The sequence below is a fragment of the Telmatherina bonti genome (assembly GCF_933228915.1).
Source record: "Telmatherina bonti genome assembly, chromosome: 22".
Classification (NCBI taxonomy): Eukaryota; Metazoa; Chordata; class Actinopteri; order Atheriniformes; family Telmatherinidae; genus Telmatherina; species Telmatherina bonti.
In genome coordinates, this window is record NC_136631.1 from 12,661,850 (window position 1) to 12,684,904 (window position 23,055).

A 23,055-nucleotide genomic window follows, 5' to 3' on the forward strand; every position below is an offset into this window, starting at 1 on the left:
AAAATGTTGTGTTTATTCAAAAACTTGTGTAATTGAGTAAAAACAACTTTTTCTATTATTTTACTTAAAAACGGTAAGTTGGATACAGGTCGGTAATTATCAACCATGTTTGGATCTAAGCCACTCTTCTTCAGAAGGGGCCTTACCACCGCCGTTTTAAAAGCAGAAGGGAAGACACCCATCTGAAGAGAGTAGTTTACTATGTCTAAAAGCTCACACTCAAAGAAACCATAAAAAGTTTTTAAAAGCGATGTGGAAATCGGGTCTAAAAGGCAGGTTGTTGGATTTAGCTGGGAGAAAACTCGACCAAGCATCTGTGCATCAACCAGAACAAAACTCTCCAGTGTTTCCTCAGATAAAAACAATGCTTCAGATCGATTAAAATCAACATTATGCTGAGATAAAAGATTGGATCTAATAGCATTGATCTTACTTCTGAAGTGGTCTGCAAAGTCCTCACATGCAGCGTCTGATGGCTGCATGGAGGGCTTGTTGCTATCTGTGTTCATTAAAATATCAATGGTTTTAAAAAGAAATTTTTGATTATTTTTGTTATCTGTGATGATGTTTGAAAAATAGTGTTCTTTCCAGTTTGATTTTGTTATTATAAATTTTAAGTTGTTCCTTTAAAATATCCTGATGGATTGTTAGTTTTGTTTTCCTCCATTTCCTCTCTGCTCTCCTGCAGCTTCGCTTTAACTCTTTTATTTCCTCATTTCTCCATGGTGTTCTGAATTTAGTTCTTCATATTTTTGTTTTAACTGGAGCTGCTGAGTTAATTGCCGACTTTAATTTGTTGTTAAAATGGTCGACAATAAAATCACATGATGCAGGAAAAATCTGAGCTGGAGTTCTAGATAAAATATTAATAAAATTTGCAGCCACTTCAGAAGTAATATATCGCCTTCTCACAGTCCTCACTGAAGCGTCCTGTTTTATAGAGCTGGTGATGTTAAAAAACACACAGTAGTGGTCTGACACAGCCAGGTCAACAACAGAGGACACACCAGTGGTCAGGCCATAAGTTATGACCAAGTCCAAGGTGTGTCCTCTGTTGTGGGCAGGCTGTGTAACATGCTGTTTAAAACCCATATTGTTTAAAATGTTTAAAAACTCTCTGGCATAAGGATCGCCACTGTTATCAATGTGAAGGCTAAAATCACTAGTTATTAAAATCATATTATATCTAAGATGTATGATTGATATGAAATCAGAAAATTCTTTAATAAAACAAGAAGGAGGATTTGGTGGCCTATAAATAGTGCTGATAAAAACAGGTGGATTATTGACAACAAACGAGTGTTGTTCAAATGAAGAATAGCTTTGCAGGGATAATATTTGTGCTGATAATGATTGTTGCATAATTGAAGCTGTTCCACCACCTTTTTTACCTCCTCTGGTAAAATTAAAATTGGGGGGCGAAGCTTCAGTGAGAACAATTTGTGCATCTGCACCAAGCCAGGTTTCAGTTAAAAAGAGACAGTCAATGTTGTTATCTAAAATCAGATCATTAATGAGAAAAGATTTGTTTGAAAGTGATCTGACATTTAAAAGAGCCATGTTCAGTCTTGCAGGAATGTTTGATCGTGAGTTTAAAGGTATGTGTCTTGTACTAGGGGTTATCCCACTTTTGTTTATCTTTTAATAAATTAGGCTTTTCTGGCTAAATATTTCTCAGCTTGCTTCTTATTCTTTGGTCACAAACACACACTCCTCTTTCTGCCTAGTTGTTTTCTGTCTTTAGTTGAGCATTTCCAAATCACTCTGCTACATTTCTGTACTGATATTTTGACAACTTCCATGGTTTATTTGTACATTTTGATTCAGACCTTCCCTTTTTTGTTGTAGATGCTTCAAACATTTGGCATAGTTTATTCAAAATAACCAAAATTCAATGCCATACCCCATGTTGAATTATCTTTTGGGAAGTTACATAATTCTTTCTAATAATACCGCTGGCAGCTCTCTTGTTGGAATTATACTTTTTATTTATCAACCAGGTTCAGCTCAACAGTTCATTCAGGTCTGCAAGTACCCTCTTATCTGCGGACTCTTTGCATCATCAGACGTGCAGGTATTTTTTGGCACAATTTGTTTCCCTCTGATGTTAAATAAATTGCGATTGTTACAGTTTTGTACCATGTTAAGTAATCTTTTTAACCAAATAAAACAGTAAAATAAACATCCTCAAAGAGTGGCTGTCATGGTGTAGACCATGCCTCCTAGTGAGTAGGTGAACCATAATGGTGAGTGTCCAAATACCTTTATAGGCAGGTGAAATGGCATGTACCATGTGTAAAGACTTTGAAGGGGTGTTTTCTGTTCATGTTCATGTGACAGATCATTTCTGAATAATCTATTTTTATATTTATATATCGAGCCATGTTGGAATGTTTATAGCCTTGGCTAAATTTTACTGGCAGGTTGATGTACGTAGTAAATTTTGTATCTGGGCATTGTATTAATTGTAAAGTGAACGTCAATTAATGTTGGTTTGTCTTGTATGAGGGGCCTCCAGTATAAAGCTGGAGGAGAAGCTTCAGGCGCGAGAGAGCATTTTTGTGGTGATTGAGCAGCCATTGATATTGCTTGTCCAACTGCTAGCTGGTGCATGGCTGACTCATGGTTTTTATTTTGTGACTAATAAAGACAAGACAAAGTTAAAGAGCTGAGCTTCTGCAATTTTCTCCTACCACTACAGCCAGCCTCACAGTGGCATTTTGCATGTTTATGCGCAGGTTGTTATTTTAACCGAAGTCTGTCCATCTGAGAAAAAAAGATCCATTCTGGAGAACATTATCTGACCAGTCTTTGCCATGCACTGGGTTTGGAGTCTATTTTAAGAAGAGAGACAGTAATACAAGGACAAGAATGATGGTAAACTTTGAGGGCTGTAGTCAGGAGGGGCAGCATAGATTATGGAGGAGAATGCTGTTGGAAAAACATTCACCCAATCAGGTTTGTTAAAAGGCTGGATAGGTACTGAATTGCAGACAATTATGTGTCCACTGGTATCTCAGACAAACACAAAGCTACATGAATTTTTAAATGGGAACAAAACAATATAAAACTTTACCATTGTCTGGAGTCCAAGTTCTTCAGCTCTCTTAAAAGTTTAGAGTTTTTCTTCAGCAAATGGAAGCTTTTCCTGTGTGACAAAAACAGCCCTGGTTAGGTGTGAAATTTTCAGTACTGTACATAAAACATTATTATCATGAACATCCAATTGAGATCCAATAATTGCCATACAAGCCACTGAAAACTGAAGTTTCCTGCTGAAGTTGGGTTACAGTTTTAATTTCCAAAAGTGAAAAAGGCACAGGTGCAAAACACAATCTCCTATTTGCTTTGTGCGTGTTGCACCATCACCATTAAGAGGTGTAAGCTTTTAATTTACGGAGCAGCACCACAAGGATGTGGCTCTGTAGACCTTAGTGAAAACAGCTGGGCACTTTTACCCTGTGGAGAGGAGATTAAGACACAGCAGACTCCAACTTGCCTTCAGTACTGCTCTCTCTTTAACTAAGAAGCCAACAGCTGAGTTACAGCAATGCTTCAAATGTGTAGATACTTTAGTAATGCTTCTAGTTCTACATAAATATAACTAATGCTCTCTTTTATTAAGAGCATCACATGGAAAATGTAAGCTGTAAAAGTAAAAGAAGCTTCCCTTCTAACACAATTCACCTTTGCGACAATAGTTTTCCAACTAGAGGCTTGACTTGGACATTTAAAGAAAAAAAATGCTAATAATAAGTAAAATAATCTTTCATTTTCTCATCACTGACTTCATGTTTCACACATGGGAAGAAGTTTTTGTGTTGCAATAAAGCTTTTTTTTTTTCCTGTCAAAAGACAGCAAGAACAAGCTGAGCTGGGCTCCCTTTCCTTATCAACTTTCAAGTTCACTTGATCACTGCAGCACTCAAACACTTTTCATCAATCTCTTCGTGGTGGAACTAAGTAGTTCATCAATCAGAAATGGTCAGCCCAAACCAGAGTACCTGAGTTTTCAGAAAGTACGACCAACAAGCAGAGGCTATATAGGTGTTATTTCCCAACGTACAATGGACCTTCACAAGAGAAACTTGCTGTTGGAAAGATCTTTTTGCTTTCACCACACCTGATTTTGTTGTTTCACTGGTGAGCTTCAAACTCTAAAAGGTTTTGTTGATGGTTTTGTAACCTGCCCAGCCTCACAAGTATCAACAACTGGTTTTGAGAACAATTTATGCCATCCTATGTTGACACAAACATACTGAAACTTCGATATATCACTAAATAAAAGAGGGCATCCATTCACAGCTATTTGCTATTCAACTGACTAAAAACAGCAGACTGTAATGTTATCTTAATGAAATATAGAAAATAATGTAAAGCTCTGATATTTTTGCCAACCATGTATGCAATAATGGGTAAATATTTTTCTTACATGTTTAATCAAAATGTTTATGTTAGGTGACTGAGCAAATTGCATGTTTTTGGTATTTATCTATACAGATGTTGAAGATTTTTAAGAGATCATGAAATTTCCAGTATCACTAAGTTTTAAAAATTAAGAGTGAGTCCAGTTGTCTGAAAGTAGTCTTTCCTGAAGACTATATGGTTTTTGACCAATATTTAGGTTGTAGGTTGCAGAGTAAATAATAAGCTTACTGAGCAACCACTAAGTAACAGAGCTCTCCATTACTTATTTCATTTGTCTCTTCATTCACTTGTACAGTGCAAATCAGAACAATGACTTCTGCTGGTCATACCTGCGGTCCCAAGAGTTCATGCCAAGATCATTGAGGAGCAGTCGACAGAAGTAGAAAGGAGCATTTGGTTCTTGGTGGGAGGGTTGCCTTTGGCAGGCAGCCCGAAAGCTTACATCAGCATCCCACCTCCTAACTTGCTCCTCCTCCTGTTGATTCTGACGCTGAATGGCCTCCAGTATGGCGTTCTCTTGCTCCAAGTTCATACCATGGGGGGACGGTGCTGGCTGATTGAGCCTGAGTTGTGGCTGAGGAAGGCATTCTGGGCTGCTGTGGCTGAGGTTCTCCAAAAGTGTATCCAAAACATCGACCTCTTCCTCTTCACAACAGTTAGAGAGGGAGTCTGAGAATGAGAAATGGTCTTTGTACAGTCCTTTTAATGGAGACGTGGGCCGGTTTCTGTTATGTGAGCTAGAGCTTGAAAGCTGAAGGTCAGCTGCATGAAAAACTCCCACATCAGCAGAGTCTTCTTGTGTAGTGCAGTATAAAATAGTGCCATCCCATGAGTACTTGCCCGAGATGTCTCGGACAATGACACGGACTTGGGAGGATGGGTGGGGGGGCTGTCCGACAGTGGGTGTCTCAGCAGGGATCTGAAGGTAGGACACCAGTGTGCTGTCATTGAAGACAAAGAGTTGCAGGTTGGGGCTTTTAAAGACCTCGGAGGACAGCTCAGATGACACCACATGTGGGTTGTCATGGTTTTCGCTCACAAGACTGTGCAGAAGAGCAGGTCCACCACTCAATGGATGATGACCAAGATGGTTGACCAGGTGAGTCATGACCATCCGTGCTGTCAGAGGTATCAGCTCCATGTTTCGACGCCGTTTTTCTGTCAGTAGGAAAAGAAGCAACAGGAATTAAATTACTGAAAAAATCTGAGGGAAAACACGAGAGAGAAGATGCATAATGTGAATAATTGTTAAAAGGACAAAAAAAAAAAAAAGAAAAAAAAAAAAAAACCTTGCCAGATTTAGAAAACACCTACACAAGCACGACTTTTAGAAAAACTACTCAATGCAAATTTGAAACCATTTTTAAAAAGCCCCCACATTTGTGTGTAGACATGCTATCATCTCTATTAGCTCTTTTTACACAAAGCCAAATCTCATTCATGATTACTAATAGAGGTACTTTATTTATTTCTCACAAAAGCTTAGCCAGCACACCTCTAAGTAGGTAGCATCTCATCATAAGAGACAACTCTGAAAAGCCCATTGAGTCTTCTTACAATAGGTAAGCGTTGAGACGGGCCAAGTACTAATGAGAACAACCATCTTTACAGGCTGCTGAATAGAACTCTGCTCTATGGATTGCATTTATGTAAATGCACAGGTTTTTACTCCCAAGTGAAAGGCATGCCGAGCTTTATTCTGCAGGGATGTGGGAAAAACAAGAAGATGCACTTTTGCATTGTGACAGTACTATCAATACCATCATCCCCCATCAAAGTGGAGAAAGCTCTTTAGAGAGCAAGCCAAGCTGCATTAGAGATGTGCTGGCCCTTTGATGTGACTTGATCAATATGAGGTGAGGGCATGAATATAACTAGGCCAGCACTCTTTGGTTTGCCCTTTTGATAGTGTTTTGTTATTTCTACCAAGACACTGTGCAGCTGTGAAAAAAATAGGAACAAAAAGAAAAGGCAGAGGTGCAGTGAAATTTTTCAGACAAAAGCAACAATTTCCAATCTACATTGTTCCAGTAGACATTTGCACTCTTTTTTTTGGGGGGCTTTTGTGACTTTTTTGGAAGTTGAGGACGCAAGGCAGAGAGAGGGCCGTGTTGCCTAATGGAATCACAAGGTCACAAAGAAAAAAACTGTTAGGGAAAAAAAAAAAGGAAAAAAAAATCTCAACATTTTAATCAAAACCCCATAATGGGCCTTTCCTTTACGACTAAGCACTAATGTGAACATTCCCTGTAATGGTTGATTTTCTTTTCATACTTTTAATAAGATATTGACATCTAATGGAGAGTCTCCAAATGAACTACTTAAGAGTTTGCCTTTTTTTTTTTTTTTTTTTTTTTTTTAAAAGGTTTTTTTTCCCCCCCCTGTTGAGGTTGTCGACAATCAGGATGAATGTACACTGACATCATCAGCTGTGATGTAATGCACGAAAGGAACAACTATTTTGGGTTTTTTCCTCATTATCTATAAATACAAACACATGTATTCATATTATACACTGAAAAAATTAAGCAAGTTATTAATTAAGCTGTAGCATGCTGTAAAAAAACAAACAAAAAAAAAATCCGGGTTTGAAGTGAGAACTCTTGTGTGCTCTTACCCTCTGCTACGGTGAGCAGGTTGCCAAAGTCTGTGTTGGTCGTCTGGGAGGGGGGTGGCTCGAAGCATTTAACCTGACCCAACATGAGGTCATAGTCACTGGACAAGTCAGACAAGCTGAGAAGATAGTGGCTTTGCTGGGTGTGCAAGTTGGAGCCGGACACACAGCAGTGCAGCACCTGGGCAACAAGGAGAAAAAGGGTGGTGATTATTTCCACATGGAAGTGTGCTTGGTTAGTTTTTCTACAGAGCGACAATAAGAGGTGCTTGACTTAACTTCAACTCCTCATATCTAACAAGACAGGATCTTGTTAGATAGGATGGTGTCTGACAAGACAGTGTGCAGACCTGCTGTAGATGGATAATATCCAGGAGTATGTGAAAGGCAACTATATGGTCTATTTACATCATAAGGCAAGAGTGGGAAGAGAGGGGTTGAAGAAAAGGGGGTCTTTATTGCCACTAATCCATTTCTCCTGTGATGTGTGAGTGTATCGATCTACATAACAGATGGCAGAGCATCCGTTGGCAGGGCTAGATAAGGCGCACTGGGGCAGTTGATTACAGCCATTGGACAGGTTTACACTGTTTGATTTAATTAAGACTTTATCCTTGTGCACAGCTCTCACTACAAACATACATGCTTATCCACAAGCACACAAAAACACACCTGTATAATGTACAATCTGAGTGGAAGTAAAATTATTTGAGGGGGTAAAACATATGCCTTAATGTATGTAGATGAGGGCGCCTCTTATTCAGACTGGAACGACTTGGGTAAAGCCATGCGAGGGACTAATCCCATTCAGTCCACGCACATACGCTCACACTTGGCTGAGAGACGCTCAGAGGGGCAGGCTGGCCCTGCCATGTGAAACAGTATTGTGTGGGGCAATGCAGACAGTATGTGGATGCTTCTACCAAGCAGACCTCTGAGTGCATGGGGGAGGGATTGACGGCTTGATGCTGAAAAGACCTGAACCAAACAGCTGCTACACCAAAGCCCCAAAGAGCTTCCTCGGTGGAGAGGTAGAGATGGGGGGGGGCGGCACGGGGCGGCTGTGCCTGACAACTAAGTGACTGCACCTCACATAGCAACATTTCCTGGAAAGTAAGACATGGTAAAACAAGCTTACTGTAGTTAGAAGGGCACATATTGTATGGAGATGTGAGTACACTATGTACACAACTAAATCAAATAATAACACAGAGCCTTGTGCACCAAAGCACAAATGTACCTATCCATGCTGCCACTCTCTCCTCCATACACACACACACACACACACACACACACACACACACACACACACACACACACACACACACACACACACTGGTGGTGCAGCTGGCTGCTGAGGCAGGCAGAGAGAGCAGATGGAGAAGCTTGAGAACAACTCCAATGAACCAATTAGGTGTAGTGCAACGTTGCATTTTACAGCCATGCGTAAGACGCTCGTCATCATCACTGAACTTTTCTCATTCGTCTCTGAAATTCAGAATGCAAGAAAGCCTTTGCATAAGCTTGAAAGTGCTTGTATTTAAAGGCTTTGGATTTATTATGCCACAAAAAATTTACATATGCATGAAGCTGTAATTACATGAATTACAGAATGTAATAACGTGTCATTGACACTGGTCAATAATGGAATAAAAGAAGATGTTTTCTATTGGTGAAGCTACTCTCTGCTTGGTAAACAGATTAATTAGCAGCCAATGAGTCTGTGGAAATGTAGAGATTTTGATCCTGATATTGCATTAATACTGTCACATCTCAAATGGAACCCAGAGGGTCCATGCCTTTTGTGTGCTGATAGACAACCAATCATGTCTAATTGTATTTGCTTTCATAGCAGCTGCAGTCTCTCTCATATTAAGACATATTCCATTCAAATCTCCAGGACAAGCGTTTAGAGCCTGAGCTTATCAATTGGACAAAGAGTCCTGTTTGAATAATTAGACCATTTCTTATCAGGGGTGACATCCTTACAAAGATCTGCCGTTGACCGCATCTGCCCAGACAGGAGGGAATGAATAATACCTCATTCATTTGTGCCTGAAGCTTGGCCCTCATCCTCAGGGTCAGACCGTAAATTAAAGTGTTAGAAGGACAAACACAGAGATGTAGATTCAATATGGAATATTTTTAAAGTTTTAAGGAAATGCAACAAAACATCAGAGTTTGGCTGGAAAGGTTTTCTACATCTGTTTAAGGCAAATCATGTGTGTCAGTGACAGCGGATGCCTCTATACGGTTCCACCACTATAATTTTAAATAAGGCATAGTCATAAGGTCATGGTGGAGGTGAGTCTAATTAAATCGGCAAGCCCATGTGGCAGTGTGGGGGTGGAAGTGTCAAAACTAAAGTTAGAGTGTCTGTGGGGAAATAATATGACTGTTCTGGGAACAATAAAAACAAATCAATAAAAAAGGAAAAAAACACATGTTTGCAATAATCTTACAATTGAAGCCTTCAGATTTTTCCAGGTACAAACACCTACCCTGTAGATGTAGTCTAACAGCGGGGCCTTGTGGGATGTGTGGTCCTCCAGCGATGCCATAGTTACAGGTTCTAGCAGCAGACTCAGGGGAACAGCCATACACCAGTCCAACAGGCAGAGTAACAGCGACACCATCAACTGAGAGAGAGAGACATATGGGAGAAGTTCCTCTTTCAGTTTAGTCAACCAAAATCAAAACATACATAGTATCAGAAACAAATGGAATGGTTTGATAAATAATAATAATAATTAAAAAAAAAAGGTGTAATTCTTACATTTACCTTTTATTACTAATTATATAAACCCAAGATTTATCAAAATTAAATTGCATGAATCAATTTTTGCATGTCAGATCTGCAACACAATCCACAAAAAGAAAAAATAGTAACGATGCTCCTCTTTCTAACTGGTAACGTCAACTGGTGATTGGAATCATGATTCAGTGCAATAGCAGTATTCACAATAGGAGAAGTCTTTGCAGAGCAATGATGGACAGAGGATCTCCAGTTTGTCAACAAGTGTGTGACAAAAATGTTTGAAATCTTTCAAAACAATGTTAACTTGATGGAGGATGGGAAGGAATTTCCACTAGAAAAGCACTCAGAGAGCACAGAGCTCTGCCAAGCAGCTAAGTTCCACACATGTACTGAACAATCCTTTTAAAACCTTCTGCATCCCCAATTTCTTCCAAATTATTTCCAAAATTTAATGGAATCTTCAGTATATTTAGACAGCACGAATCCTATTTGAAGCAAAAAACAATCAACTACTAGAACACCTTTAAAACGTACTCATCGAAAGGGAAGGGGGAAATTATTTAATAGGCTAATTTAACTAAAAAAAACAACAACAAAACTTTGGGTACGTACAACAAGGAGAACTTTTTGTATTTTAATTTGTTGTGTTAAAATGTGGAATAGCCTGGAGAGGAGGCTCAGGGAATGTCCAAATATAAACCAGTTTAAAGAAAAGAATAAAGACATGATTTTTACCAGATATATAAATGAAGAGGGTGTTTGATTATCGCAATGTGTTTACTATTAGTTTTGTTATTGAAGGTAGTTTTGGTGTGATCTTTAGTTATGCATGCTATTTATAATGTTATAAAATAATGTTATTAAGGATAATGATACATAATTACAAATATTATATTGCTAGGAAGCTAAGTTAATGATTATTAATGATTTACTAGGAACGGGATAGGACAATTAATTCATCATCATAATCATGATCCAAGTTAGACCAAGACCCACTGTCAAAAAAGAAGAAAAGAAGAAGAAATCCCACCCATTCGTTTTTATAGAAAGTTACCGTCCTCCTTGAGAGAAGTAATACACAGTGGATGTCATTAAACATTTCAAAGAATCTGGAGAGATTTCAACATGAAAAAAGGCAAAGACAAAATTTTAGCTGGAGATGAGTGACCACTGATTTCTAAGATCGAAGTGCATCAACAACAGTCTTTCATCTTCAGATGCTCTGACTTCATGTGCAAAAGATGACTGTGGGAAGCCCTGCCAGTGTGCACTTGCATTCACAATTGCCACTTAAAACATTACAAATATATCTTCGCCAGAGGTGGCATTGATTTCTCTGGGCTTTAAGGTATCTAGCATGGACAATCCCACAGTGGAAACATGCATCGTGATTAAACCAATTAGTGTCCCTTTTTGGAAGAAATGACACTATGTGCTCTGGACAAAAGACAAAAAGGAGCAGCTTGACTGTCATCAACAAGTACAAAAGCCAGGCTCTGTAATGGTATCGTACTCTCTCAGTACCTTGGGCTAAGCTCATTCACACTTGTGCAATGACAGTAATAATGCATCAGGTAATGCTGAGATGGTACAGTGACATTTGCTGCCTTTACGACAATTAACTTTTCCAGGAATATCTATTTTAATTACAGACAATGCAAAACCACATTTTGCATACATTACAAAGGCATGGAGGAAGGCGGCACAGGTACAAGACTGGCATACTTGCAGTTGTGACCTGCACAAATACAGTGCGTTTAGAATTTGGCAACTACAAGTGAAACTCTAGTCCTTTACTGTAGGAAAGTATATCTTAATACATGTTTGCGGTTAAAAAAGGAATGGGACAAAACACCTGAAACACTTCAGCGCTTGGTATTCTCAGTATAATAACATCATTCATCTGAATTCTCTGGGTCTGACTTGCAAAAATTGATGCATCATTACAAATTGGATGTGGCTGACTAGAAAAAAAAAAAGAAAAAAGAAGCTGCAAAGATGGAGCATCCAGAGAGAAGAATGGATATAGTACAGCAGATGACAATAAATTACTTCGGTGGAAACATTCCTCTGCAAAATGCACCATTCTAACATGACAGATCAAGAGCCTTTAGATCTAAACCATTTCATGCCCCCCCCTACCCCAACTTTCCAACATGTACCTTTTTGTCTGCTTCCACTATTGAGTGCTCTGCGCTGGGCAACAAAAAGGCTATTGTGGCCACAAAGATCTGCATTTGGACAAAACAAGGAGAAAGATAATTGGATGACACAGTTATATTCATCAGCTAAAATGGATATGAAACCACAGAATATGGAGCATTCAAGGACATGACTCATGGTAGATTTATATTTAAATAAATGCTTACTTAACAGAAACTTCTCATCTTAATCATAACATTTTTATATCAGCTGCTGGCAATTTATCTGACCGTGTGCATATTTATGCATAATACCTCAATAATTTTCTTTGGGAGGATGGTTTCCAACCTCTGAAGATGTTCCCAGTGAGAGATCAGCAGCTGAAACATGTCGCAGGCTATCTGAGCCACTGCTTTGTTTCCAAACTAGAAAGGAGAAGGGAAATGTAAAGAAATGTAAATAAATAAATAAAATAAAATATTAGGTTTAAAATAAAATAAAATACTTCACAGTGACCAAACTGTCACTAATATGAATGTAGGATGGGGATACAGTCATTTGACTATCTACATTTAAAATCTGTCACATTTCCTTGTAAAACCAGAAATAAAAAAATGTTTAGAATAATTAATTTATATACAAGAATATGTAACATGTATTCCATTGAATGAATTTAATGGTTTGAGGTAACCAGATTACCGTAGCATGTTAACTTGCATCATGAAACCGAAGAAGTGTTCAAATGATTTCCATAAGAAAATCCTCTTGCTACCGGTTAAAAAATAATCTGTTCCAGCTGTTTTTGTCAGAAATTTGTTATCAAGTTGTTATTTTTGCTGGTAGTAAACATGGTACCAGAACTTCAGTTCACATAAGAGTCAGAAGTCAAATGATTATTCTGAGGAAAGGCTTTTTTTGTGTCATATTATAGCTAGTAAGGTTTGCAAAGGCAGGGATGTACATATTATTGTTAACAGAGTACACAGAATCAGTTGCATCTGAAACACTGTAAGACAGTCTACAACTGACACTATACCAGAGTATCAATGCAAACATCTATGCAAATGGAGAATCAGACATGCAGCTTTATCACACATGTTGAATTTGCTCTAGAGTGTACATAGGAGGCTCATGGAGGCAACAGTCAAAATGGATCAGACAAGGCTGAGAGGTTGAGGACTTCATGTAAGTACCGGTAATGGTCTTCAAACCACCTTACCAACCGAATGTTAGGGCTGTGACGATATGCTTTTGTCCCAATTCAATTCGATTCCAATTTTTTAAGTGCCGATTCGTTTTCAATTGCAATTCTCACAATTCTTCGATATTTCTGATTTTTGTAGATAAAAAACAAAAAAAAATGTTGAAACTTTCTTTTGCTCGTCATTTTTCTTAAAATTTTAATTAGGAAAAAAACAACACAGTAGCCAGTCCGTCATTCTGCTGCTATAATGCCCAAGATGACAAGTAGAAAGAACAATAAAAACAATAAAAAAAATGACAAAAATGTTATAATGGATTATTTTTATTTATTTGAAAAAGAATTGATTTTTTAATTTAAAAAAACCCCAAAAGATTTCAAAATTGTGAGGCAAAAAAAAATAATCCCGATTTTCAATTTTTCTATTAGATTTTCCCACCCCTACCTAATGTAATAAAGCAGTAGTTAAAAGTTGATTCATGAACATATCTAAGGTCTATGTCACTAAGACTAAAATTCCTGTTGTAATATTTATTAGGTAGTGGACATCTTGTGGATCACAGCTCGGGAAACCCAGTACAGAAAGTATCTTTATGAACTTGACTTTTAAATCCCACTTATTAAGCGTGCAGCAGAATTGCACTAATGTTTGTTTTAACAACAATATTACCTTTTGTCCAATAAATCTTTATGGCTTGCTTGTGACAAATGAAGTAACTGATATAAAACCTCTCTTTTATTGTTATGTTTGTTCATAATTCAAAACACACATGCAGTTGAGATGTGGTCACGGCCTGACGAGGATATTTAATTGGACAAATGTGTTAATGTATAAAATTCTCGGAAGGAATTTTTTTTCCCACATTTCTCAAGCGCTGTATGCTAGATTTTTTTTAATTACAAAAAAATTAGCTACATACAGTTATTATGCTGTTATGAGCATTTTTCTTTTTCCAAGGTAGGAAACCACGATATTTGGTCGCGTATCATCCTTGAAAAATTGATTAGTTCTAATTTCAGCCACATTCATATATCTAAATATAAAGTCTGGTTTTAGTTGTACTAATGCAGTTATTTTATGTGAACAGACTCATTACCATCAGATTCAAGGTCTTGATAAATGTTCAAATGAGTCTTTCTGGATTGTTAGACAGTGACTATTTAGGAGAATCACTTCAAACTGAATTGTTGCTGAATTTGTTTTACTTACGGACACATAAATTCTAAAAGAACAGAGCAGCGCAGCTAGCTTAAAATGGAGAAAAAAGTTTGGGCAGGCACACATTTTTTGTTGCAGCATTTTGAGTAATTTTCTTAAATTCAGTTTTTCACTTACTGTGCAGATAATCAGCATAATTTCAATTCACTTCAAAACCATGGCTCATTTTCTCCACACCCATTGGAGGAAAGAACTGGGCTGTTGACAATTTTCTTTCAAATGTGGATTTCTTCAGTGATTTGAAATTCTTTGTGGAGAAATAGAATTTCCCATTTCTTCCAGCTGAATGCCTCTCAACATGTAACAAGGGCAGACAATGTGGGGAGTACAGAAATGGCCAAACACAAAAAGGGGCCCTGAGAGTTCAGCACCTGCTTTTAGAAAAGAGACTCTCCATGCCACTCTTCCCCCCTAGATCCCCCACCCAGCCTATACCCTCTATTTTGGGGCTGGCTGAGTCTGTGTGTCAAGTTGTACAGGGGAGTGATTACTGCTCCATTAGAGAAGGGGGGGGTGGGGGATGTGGGGGTGCTCGAGCAGGAAGCTGGGAGATGTAGCTGCTTAAATTGGCCCACATCTACTGAGAGCGAGCAGCCTGGAAATTACGCCACCGTCCCAGATCCTTTTAAAAAAAAAAAAAAAAAAGACAGCCTCCAGTGGTTCTCTGCATCTCTTCACTCAGGGAGAAAAGAGAGCTCTTCCAAAATATACCCATGAGTCACATCACTAGACATGTTTTATTCTCACGCTTTTTCTCCCCTCGCTATGTTGAAATTGTTCTGCAGTCCTTTTATGTAATCAACTATCATTTTTGTTAGAGCTGTATGCCACAAGGCTGGTATGGTAAAATAAAAACAGCTATTATGAACCTATTCATTTTAAAGACACACTGGCAACTAATCCACTTTATTCAGAAATTTGCCACAACTACAATGTAGAACGCACCTGATGATACAAGTGAATTAGAAAAAAAAATACACAGAAAACTGAAGATGGTTGAATTTAAACTTAAAAAAATATAGAAAGCAACAATAAAGCAGATGCTCACAAACCTTTAGTGTTACTCCCAGAACATTGATGGCATCCTTAACCTGGTGGTGAATGTTCTTCTGCATTAGCTCCTCACACACCCACAGGCCCAGGCTGCACACAGCAATGCACCTGGATGACAAAAACCACAAGTATATTTAAAAAGTAGAAAAAAAGGGTAGAATTTGAATTATATGTATAAAGACAAAGTTTAAATTTTGTTAGTAGTTATGAATTTAAAGCACCAATCAGAATATCTACATCAGAAATAACATTTGTTGGCATTACAAGTTAGTTAAGAATAAATAACTTTGTATGTCACAAAGGTTGCATCATGCATAAAGGAAAAAAAAAAGGCATTATAAGTAAAGAGTAAGCGTGGGCATCAATGCTGGTCTTACCTTGCCCCTTCACAGTGTTCCTTTGTGGCTGCCTCCAACAGGATATCGACCAGATAATTCTGAACAGAAACCACTACAGATTTCAACTCAGATAACTTAAATGTATTTTCCCATCATAAGTAAAGATGTGACATAATTACAATGACAGTAAGGCTTAATCTTATAGTCAAATTAAAGGTACATTCAAACCAGTCATTTTGATTCAAATCCTATTTTGTTTGCTTGAAAAGTTTGCTTTGTTTGGGGAACTGTGAATATGCAAATGAATTGACTCAGATTAACTAAGTGGACTCTGCTCCACCTACATAAGTGCATTTCGGTCTGCTTCAAGCTCAGATAATACAAAAAGTGAACTGCAAAGCCAATGGGATTTGCAGGTTCAACGCAGGGCATTGTGGATAAACTCAACCAAAACATATGCACACATGGGCAGAGATGTATAAAGTGGAAGTAGAAAGTAGAAGTCCTGTCCGGCAGCTCTTTCCAACCAGTCACTAAACCAGGTGAATTTAATCAGCTCAGCTCCACTGCAGGTAGATGAGCCTGTCAGTGAAAACACCTGTTCTACTTTATTTTTACCTCTACTTTATACACCTCTGCATATGAGACAACAGGGGATTCTGGCTTAGAGAAATGGCTTACAGTTATCCTTGGGAAAATACTGTAAAGGCTCTTATAGAAATATAATCAAATAATCATTTTAGCTCACAGTCGTTTGGCAGACGCTTTTATCCAATAGCATGCATGTCTTATGGGTGGGAGAATATGCAAACTCCACACAGAAAGGCCACTGTTCAAATCCCAACACCACCCCCACCCCCCAAGCCCCCCAGCCAAAACTCAAATAAGCCGCTCTTGCTGTGAGGCCGCAGTGCTACCCACTATGCTATTACAGTCATTTGGCAAACGCTTCTATCCAAAGTGACTAACATGTGATAAGTAATCAATTAATCATAGCAAATAATCTCACATGCATGTCTTTGGACAGTGGGAGGAAGCTGAGTACCCGGAGAGAACCCACACTTGAGAACATGCAAACTCCACACAGGTCACTGTTCAAGCCCCCCAGCCAAGGTTCAAACCAGTGACCTTTTTGCTATGAAGCCACAGTGTCAACCACTATTCCACCATGCTGCCAACAAGTTCCCAACAGTAACAAGTATAGCTAACCATCCTAATGTGAATGCACCCCAAATCCTCCTTGTTACCCTGCAGAAATCTAAAAAGCTCTTTCTATATATATATATAGCAGCAAGTAGTTTTCGTTGTTAAATGCCATGACTGTATTCCCAGTACAGCCCATCTTGACCATTTACCTTAATTTCCTCACTGCCTACAGTTATGTCATTGGAGCCAGGCACATGCTGCAGTACGGGAATTTGAAGGTAAAGATTGGGGAAGCACATGAGGGAACCCAAGATGGTCTGAGCTTCAATCCTTGGTGCCTAGTAGATGAAACAAAAAGAAAAAAAAAACATATATAAACATATTATTCTCCATACCAAAACAATGTCCTTCCAGGAAATTGAAAAGTCACTATCCAAAGGAAAGAGGTGGAGGCATCAAGCAGAAATAAGACTATCTTTATTCACAATGGTGCTAATATTTGACAGAAAAACTTGAAAACAAAATGAGTGGCGTTCCAAAAGTAGCTGTAGAGCAAACGGAACATGTTGGTGCACCTAAACAAAACAAAGAAGAGATAATACATCTTACGCAGGTTGGGTTAAATTGTCTGGCAACCAAAGAGAAAAAACTATCATGGAGAATTAAGATGGTTAACATGAACGTCACCATGTATACGATGAGGTAGGTTGGTTTGCCAACATAATCTCTTCACTCTTTCATACAAAGTGGCCCTATAATGGACACCTATTTACAAGCTTGTTTCTTCCATATTCATGAATGAGGATGTTTTATGTTTGTAAATAAACCACTTCAGTGGATGTTAGTGAGTCATCCAATACATTTCCACTTAATGGAGAATCAATAAACATATCATGTTACTGAACACGGTGTAATTATTTAGGTTTGCCTTAAAAATAGGAAAAAGAAAATGATACAGCTATATTTTATAGAAGATTTACATAATATAATAAATTCTAAATATTAGCTCATTAATTATTTAACACGATTATCCTTTTTATCTTTAACAACATGAATTTTTTTTTAACATTAAACCGTGACTTTTTAAAAAATGTCTTTAGGATTCCACATATTTTAGAAGACAAACAAATAACATGAAGCTTTGTCTTGGCAAAGTGCAAATACTGATGTAAACTAAATACATAAATATAAGTAAGGATTAAACAACGCTGCGCGTCGTGATGTCGACTCCGCGTCGAGCATTATAACCGTCTAGCAGACGGTTACGAGTTGTTTAATCTGCTTTTACCATTGTCCCACGCTGTAAACATTTTATAACAAATTTGTATCTTTTTTCTCCAACATTTGCTGAAGTATAGGAACTATTTTATGTTGGCCTCGACGTACATTTTATGCCAAACAACCGCTGTCAGGCTAAAGCACGTTTCTCTCGTTCACCAGTTATAAGACAGCTGATATGAACCACCTGGTTAACACATTGCTATGGTAACACCCCCGTAACGGAGGGATATTACAGTGTTTAAGGAGGAGTTTACAGCAGATGCGCTGCAATGCCAGTGACGCTTGATTAGCAACTGAAGACAGCAGGAGAGGAAAATGTAAAGAGAGATATCATCGCACCCTTTTATTTTTATGATCCTTGTAAACTCAGATTGTAATTGAGATAAAAATCTGATTAATTGCCCAGCCCTACTAAATATCACTAATAAACAAAAAAAAAAAGAAAGAGTCAAAATCATTGCATATGTCTGTAGATAACAGGGTTAATGAGGTCACAGTCAAATCATCATATGTTCATATAAATAAACATTAGCACACAAAGGCTAACAGAACAGGCAACTATCATTTGAACATTTCAACCAAATGAAAAGGTAACAGTAGATACATAGGGACAATGATAATAGTGCACATGGTGGTTTCCATAAGTAATTAAACATAACTGAGTAATGTTAACATAATCTATTTAATGTGCTCTCAAAATGTACTCAATTGAACATTTTTTAAAAATGTAGAATTACAGCTATTTATTCTAATCTGAAACCAGGAGCTTTGTTTTTCTAAAATACAGTTCCAGCTTTTATGTGAGATTTGAATGTTGAAGATTTACTAAGCTCCTTAAAAGTGGAGAAATAAATTTATAACAATCACTAAGAAATAATCTGTGATTGCAACTTTCAATGTTGTTCTTTGGCCCCTTAGACTACTTAATTTCATTAAAACTCTATTCAAAAACAACATGAAATCCACTATGTACAAAATGTTGAAATACATTTAAATTGATTGGTGCAAGAAAACAAATTCCCACTTTAGTTTGAATCTTTGTTTTTCAGCCTGTTAAAATTTGAACTTAGAATAAAAAAAAATTTAAAAAAACTTACATAGATGTGAATGTTTGTGGTGTAACTATTACATAACTCTTAAGACACAGTAAAGGGACTCACATGTGGCATACTGTCAAAAGAAAAAGACTTAATTTGTTCTCTTTCATTCAAAACACAAAGGGTCCACGCTAAAAGAAAGCAACATTCATAATTTAATTAAACAAACTATTAAAGCCAGCAGTGCTGTTTCAGTTTTGAAAGGCTGAACAAAGCAAGGCTGCCCTTCTCTCTTTGTGGTGACCTGCCGATTAACCCACACTGTGAGCAGAGAGGTAGCGGAGTCCGACCAAGCATGAAGGCCCATTTGAAGTCAAACTTTAGATACAAAGTCAGTTAACTGACAGCTTTGTAGATTAATCCTACTAATGTGCAATAGCTCAGGGACAACAATCAGACCAGTATGGCTGGAACTTCAGTCCTTCCAATTTTTGCTTAAACATAGTTTAAGAAATGGTTTAGTGTAGCATTTTCCCCAGGTTCCCTGTCTTGGGAGGGCGAGTTGGGTGAAGGCTTGGTGCGTTTGAGACACGGCATCCAATGTAATATAATAGTTTTGCACATTTAAGTTCCATACACACTTTAGAATCACAGGTAAGCTGCTCATTACAGTATTACAGTATAAATATGACACATGTGGTCATGACTAAACCATTTAAACATCATATGACAGCTTGCTGTGCAGTGACGTCGCATTTCCAAACATCATCGCTGACTAATTTTTAATAAATGGAAAAAAAACCATCTGGGCAGAAAAAAAAGCATCTTTTTAAATGTCTTGATGAAAATGATATATGGTTGCTGCATATATTCCTAGAGTTCAAATCTAAGATAACATGTTGATTCTAACAAAACCTACACATAATAGTAAATCCATTTTAAGGCGTAATATGACTTTGATATTAATACAATGATGGTAGATTCAGCCTGTTCAGCTATGTGCACGGCGTTCTAAACATAACACTGCAGTAAGAGGAATACTCTGGAGAACAAGTGATAGAGTTGAATAAAAAACCTGATTGTTGTGTCAGATATGCAAGTGGTAGAGGATTCTTTAAGATGTGGGCTCTGTCTGCAGTACTGGCATAGGTCTGCTCACCTTTGTGTGCTCACACTTGTCTGTGTGTGGTTGCATCACAGTCAAACAGAGAGTGTGACACAGAGAATGAAATACTTGAGACTCCTTTGCTTTAATAAAAGAATCATCTAGACTGAGGCTTTAAATAAATGCTGTTGTGGCTTGGCACAGTTTAGAAAACCAGATAAATAGATGAATTAGTCTGGTCGGTGAGTTGGGTCTCATAGGGAGGATGGAGCGCCCTGCATCCATAATGGTGCACTTATGTACCAAATGGTTCAAGTCAAAAACATGTGTTGCACTCCCCACCAAGAAGGTCATGTGACTGTTATAGTTTGTTTGTTAGTTTGTTTTGCAAGATTACTTAGACAGTGACAATTAGAGGAAATTTTTTATAATTTACGGTGATGGATGTGTTAAGACTTACTGTTAGAGACAGGTTAAGACAGGTGAAACAGGCCTGCCTTGTGTACGTTTTCTTGCATTAAACAGGTATTGCTGCATGAAAGTGAGACGTATTGATGATGCATGGTGTATACAACTAGCACAACACAGAATTTAAAGGTGTATACAATGATTTCTGGGTCATAAATACAACAGTGAGACAAGTCTAAATAAATTGTGAGTTCATCATGTGCAACATTGTGTATGACTTATAGGTAACTGGTACAAAGGATATATCAGATGCATGCTTTCTTAGCGTCAGAACAAATCAACTTGACTGTCATAACTTTTGTTTTGCAGTATCCCTAAGGGATTAATCATGTAGTTTTTCCATTTTTCATTTATTTTCATAATGATTTGTGAAAAGACACACTGAGAAGAGAAAATGCTTGCTTGTTTGGGGGTTTTTTGTGAATGAAGAAAAAAAACGTATCTCAGAGGGGCTTGTTGGAACTAGATGGCAGAACTGATCTGTAAAAGCAACTTTTGACTTGAGTTTTGACTTGTGTGAAAGGTTTTTACCTCTGGGGAGTCAGAAGCAAGGACGCAGGCTGAAGCAGTGATGAAGTCTCTTAGCAGCAAAGTAAAACCAGGTAGGCCAAGGAAGAAGAACCGGGGAGAGCAGGAGCGGATGATGGTATTCAAAATATCCTGATGACAAACAGAAACACAAACACAATAGTTACCAGAAATAAAATGATCATTTCAGCACCATTTCCAGTTAACCGATATGAACTATGCAGTTAATGGGGGAGCAAATCTAATTCTAAGAAAATCTAAAACAATATTAAAGCTACTGCAAAGCCTTTTGTGCTTTTATGAGCCCAGAGTCTTAGCGTGGGTCGAGTGAAAGAAATATTTTGTAAATAGGCTCCGATGAAAGAGACAAAGCAGGGAGAGAGCTTTTCGCTTCTGCAAGTAGGTTTCACATTTTAAGCATTTTGAGGAAAGTAAAGCACTCAACAAGTTCATGCCATGAAAGGATAGGGGAAAAAAAAACCACATGAAGAGGGAAAAGAAAGATTGAACAGATACAGCAGATGGATTGCTCACAGTGGATATTAGGGAGGACAAAAGACCTCAACTTCCATGTGTCATGCGTACATACACAACAGCAAACCTGTAATTAAAGCCAGAGACAAGGTATTGTTTTGTGGAGGTGCAGGCCGCTTAGTGGCAGATGGGTACTCGTTCAACGCTGACATATGCTGGACAGCAGAGGGTTCTGCACAAACTGCTTAAGTATGTACAGTGTAATGCCACACTATGTTACAGCATTAAAAAGAGCTTAACAGGTTTTTAGAAGTAAGGGGGATTTTTTATTTACTCTTTACTGATGAGAAAAAAATTATTCTTCTTTACAAGAAGAAAAGAAAAAACTGCGTTGGCACTCGAATGCTGCTTCTTAGTAGGGCAGAGAGATTGCCCTCTCTTATCTGAGACATTCATGTGTGTATCTGTGTACAAAGCCAAGGTCCAGGCTAGAAACACCTGGCTTCTTGGCTATAAACTTGTGTAAATCGGACAGTTCAAACATCAGCCTGCTTCTACCTGAGCTGAAGGGCCCCTTAACAAACACATGCATATAATTTCTCTTTTACAATGAAACCTCCAAAGGATATTTACACACACTGCACTACTGATGTATCTGTGACAAAAATCAACCAAAGCTTTGGTAAAGTAGGGGATACAGGTTGACAAAGAAGAAAAAGGAAAATAAACGCAAAGAAGTAATCAGCAGGAAGTCAAACCAACACCAGCACTACATGTGGAAAATTGGTGGAAAGAGCTTTAGGATTGAAGACCAATTTTACCCTCATTTTGCAGGTAATTGACCTCTGAGGCATAATGTGCAGTGCAGTCAGAGGTAATTAGCAGACAACAAACGCTTTCTTGATTGCCTCAAATAAGCATTTTAGAGGAAGCCACGAATGTAGACTGCAAAGTGCTTTCAATTGTATGTGTAAGTAGAAGGGACCTGATTTGAGGTGTGTGTAAAGAATTGAGAAATGTGGAATAACCGCATGCAGTGCTGTGTTGGCAGTAGGAATGGCCCCTGCATCAACAAAAGGTGCATTAACGTAACTCTGAATAGAGCTACCTCAGGCCTTTTTATGTGGCCTCATCTCCAGGAAAGAATGCGCTTTCCACCTGCCGGCCCCTAGGGTGACAAGGTTCACTGTGGCATTTCATCACTCCTCAGAGTGAGGGGGAAAAAATGTCTCTGAATGATGAAGCTTGGACAATTTCAGTTTG

The 23,055-nt window shown here is 38.0% G+C and overlaps 1 protein-coding gene across 1 annotated transcript in view; it reads right to left on the minus strand.

Annotated features, from left to right (window-relative positions):
• The window catches only part of ralgapa2 (Ral GTPase activating protein catalytic subunit alpha 2), a gene marked incomplete at its 5' end in the record, with an annotated part of 100,170 nt that overhangs the window by 32,313 nt on the left and 44,802 nt on the right, over positions 1–23,055 (minus strand). Inside the window, 10 exon segments of the mRNA XM_079262309.1 lie at positions 3,077–3,148; positions 4,758–5,586; positions 7,046–7,223; positions 9,544–9,681; positions 11,963–12,031; positions 12,257–12,367; positions 15,415–15,523; positions 15,793–15,851; positions 17,109–17,237; positions 21,322–21,450. Coding sequence (XP_079118435.1) covers positions 3,077–3,148; positions 4,758–5,586; positions 7,046–7,223; positions 9,544–9,681; positions 11,963–12,031; positions 12,257–12,367; positions 15,415–15,523; positions 15,793–15,851; positions 17,109–17,237; positions 21,322–21,450 — 1,823 coding nt within the window.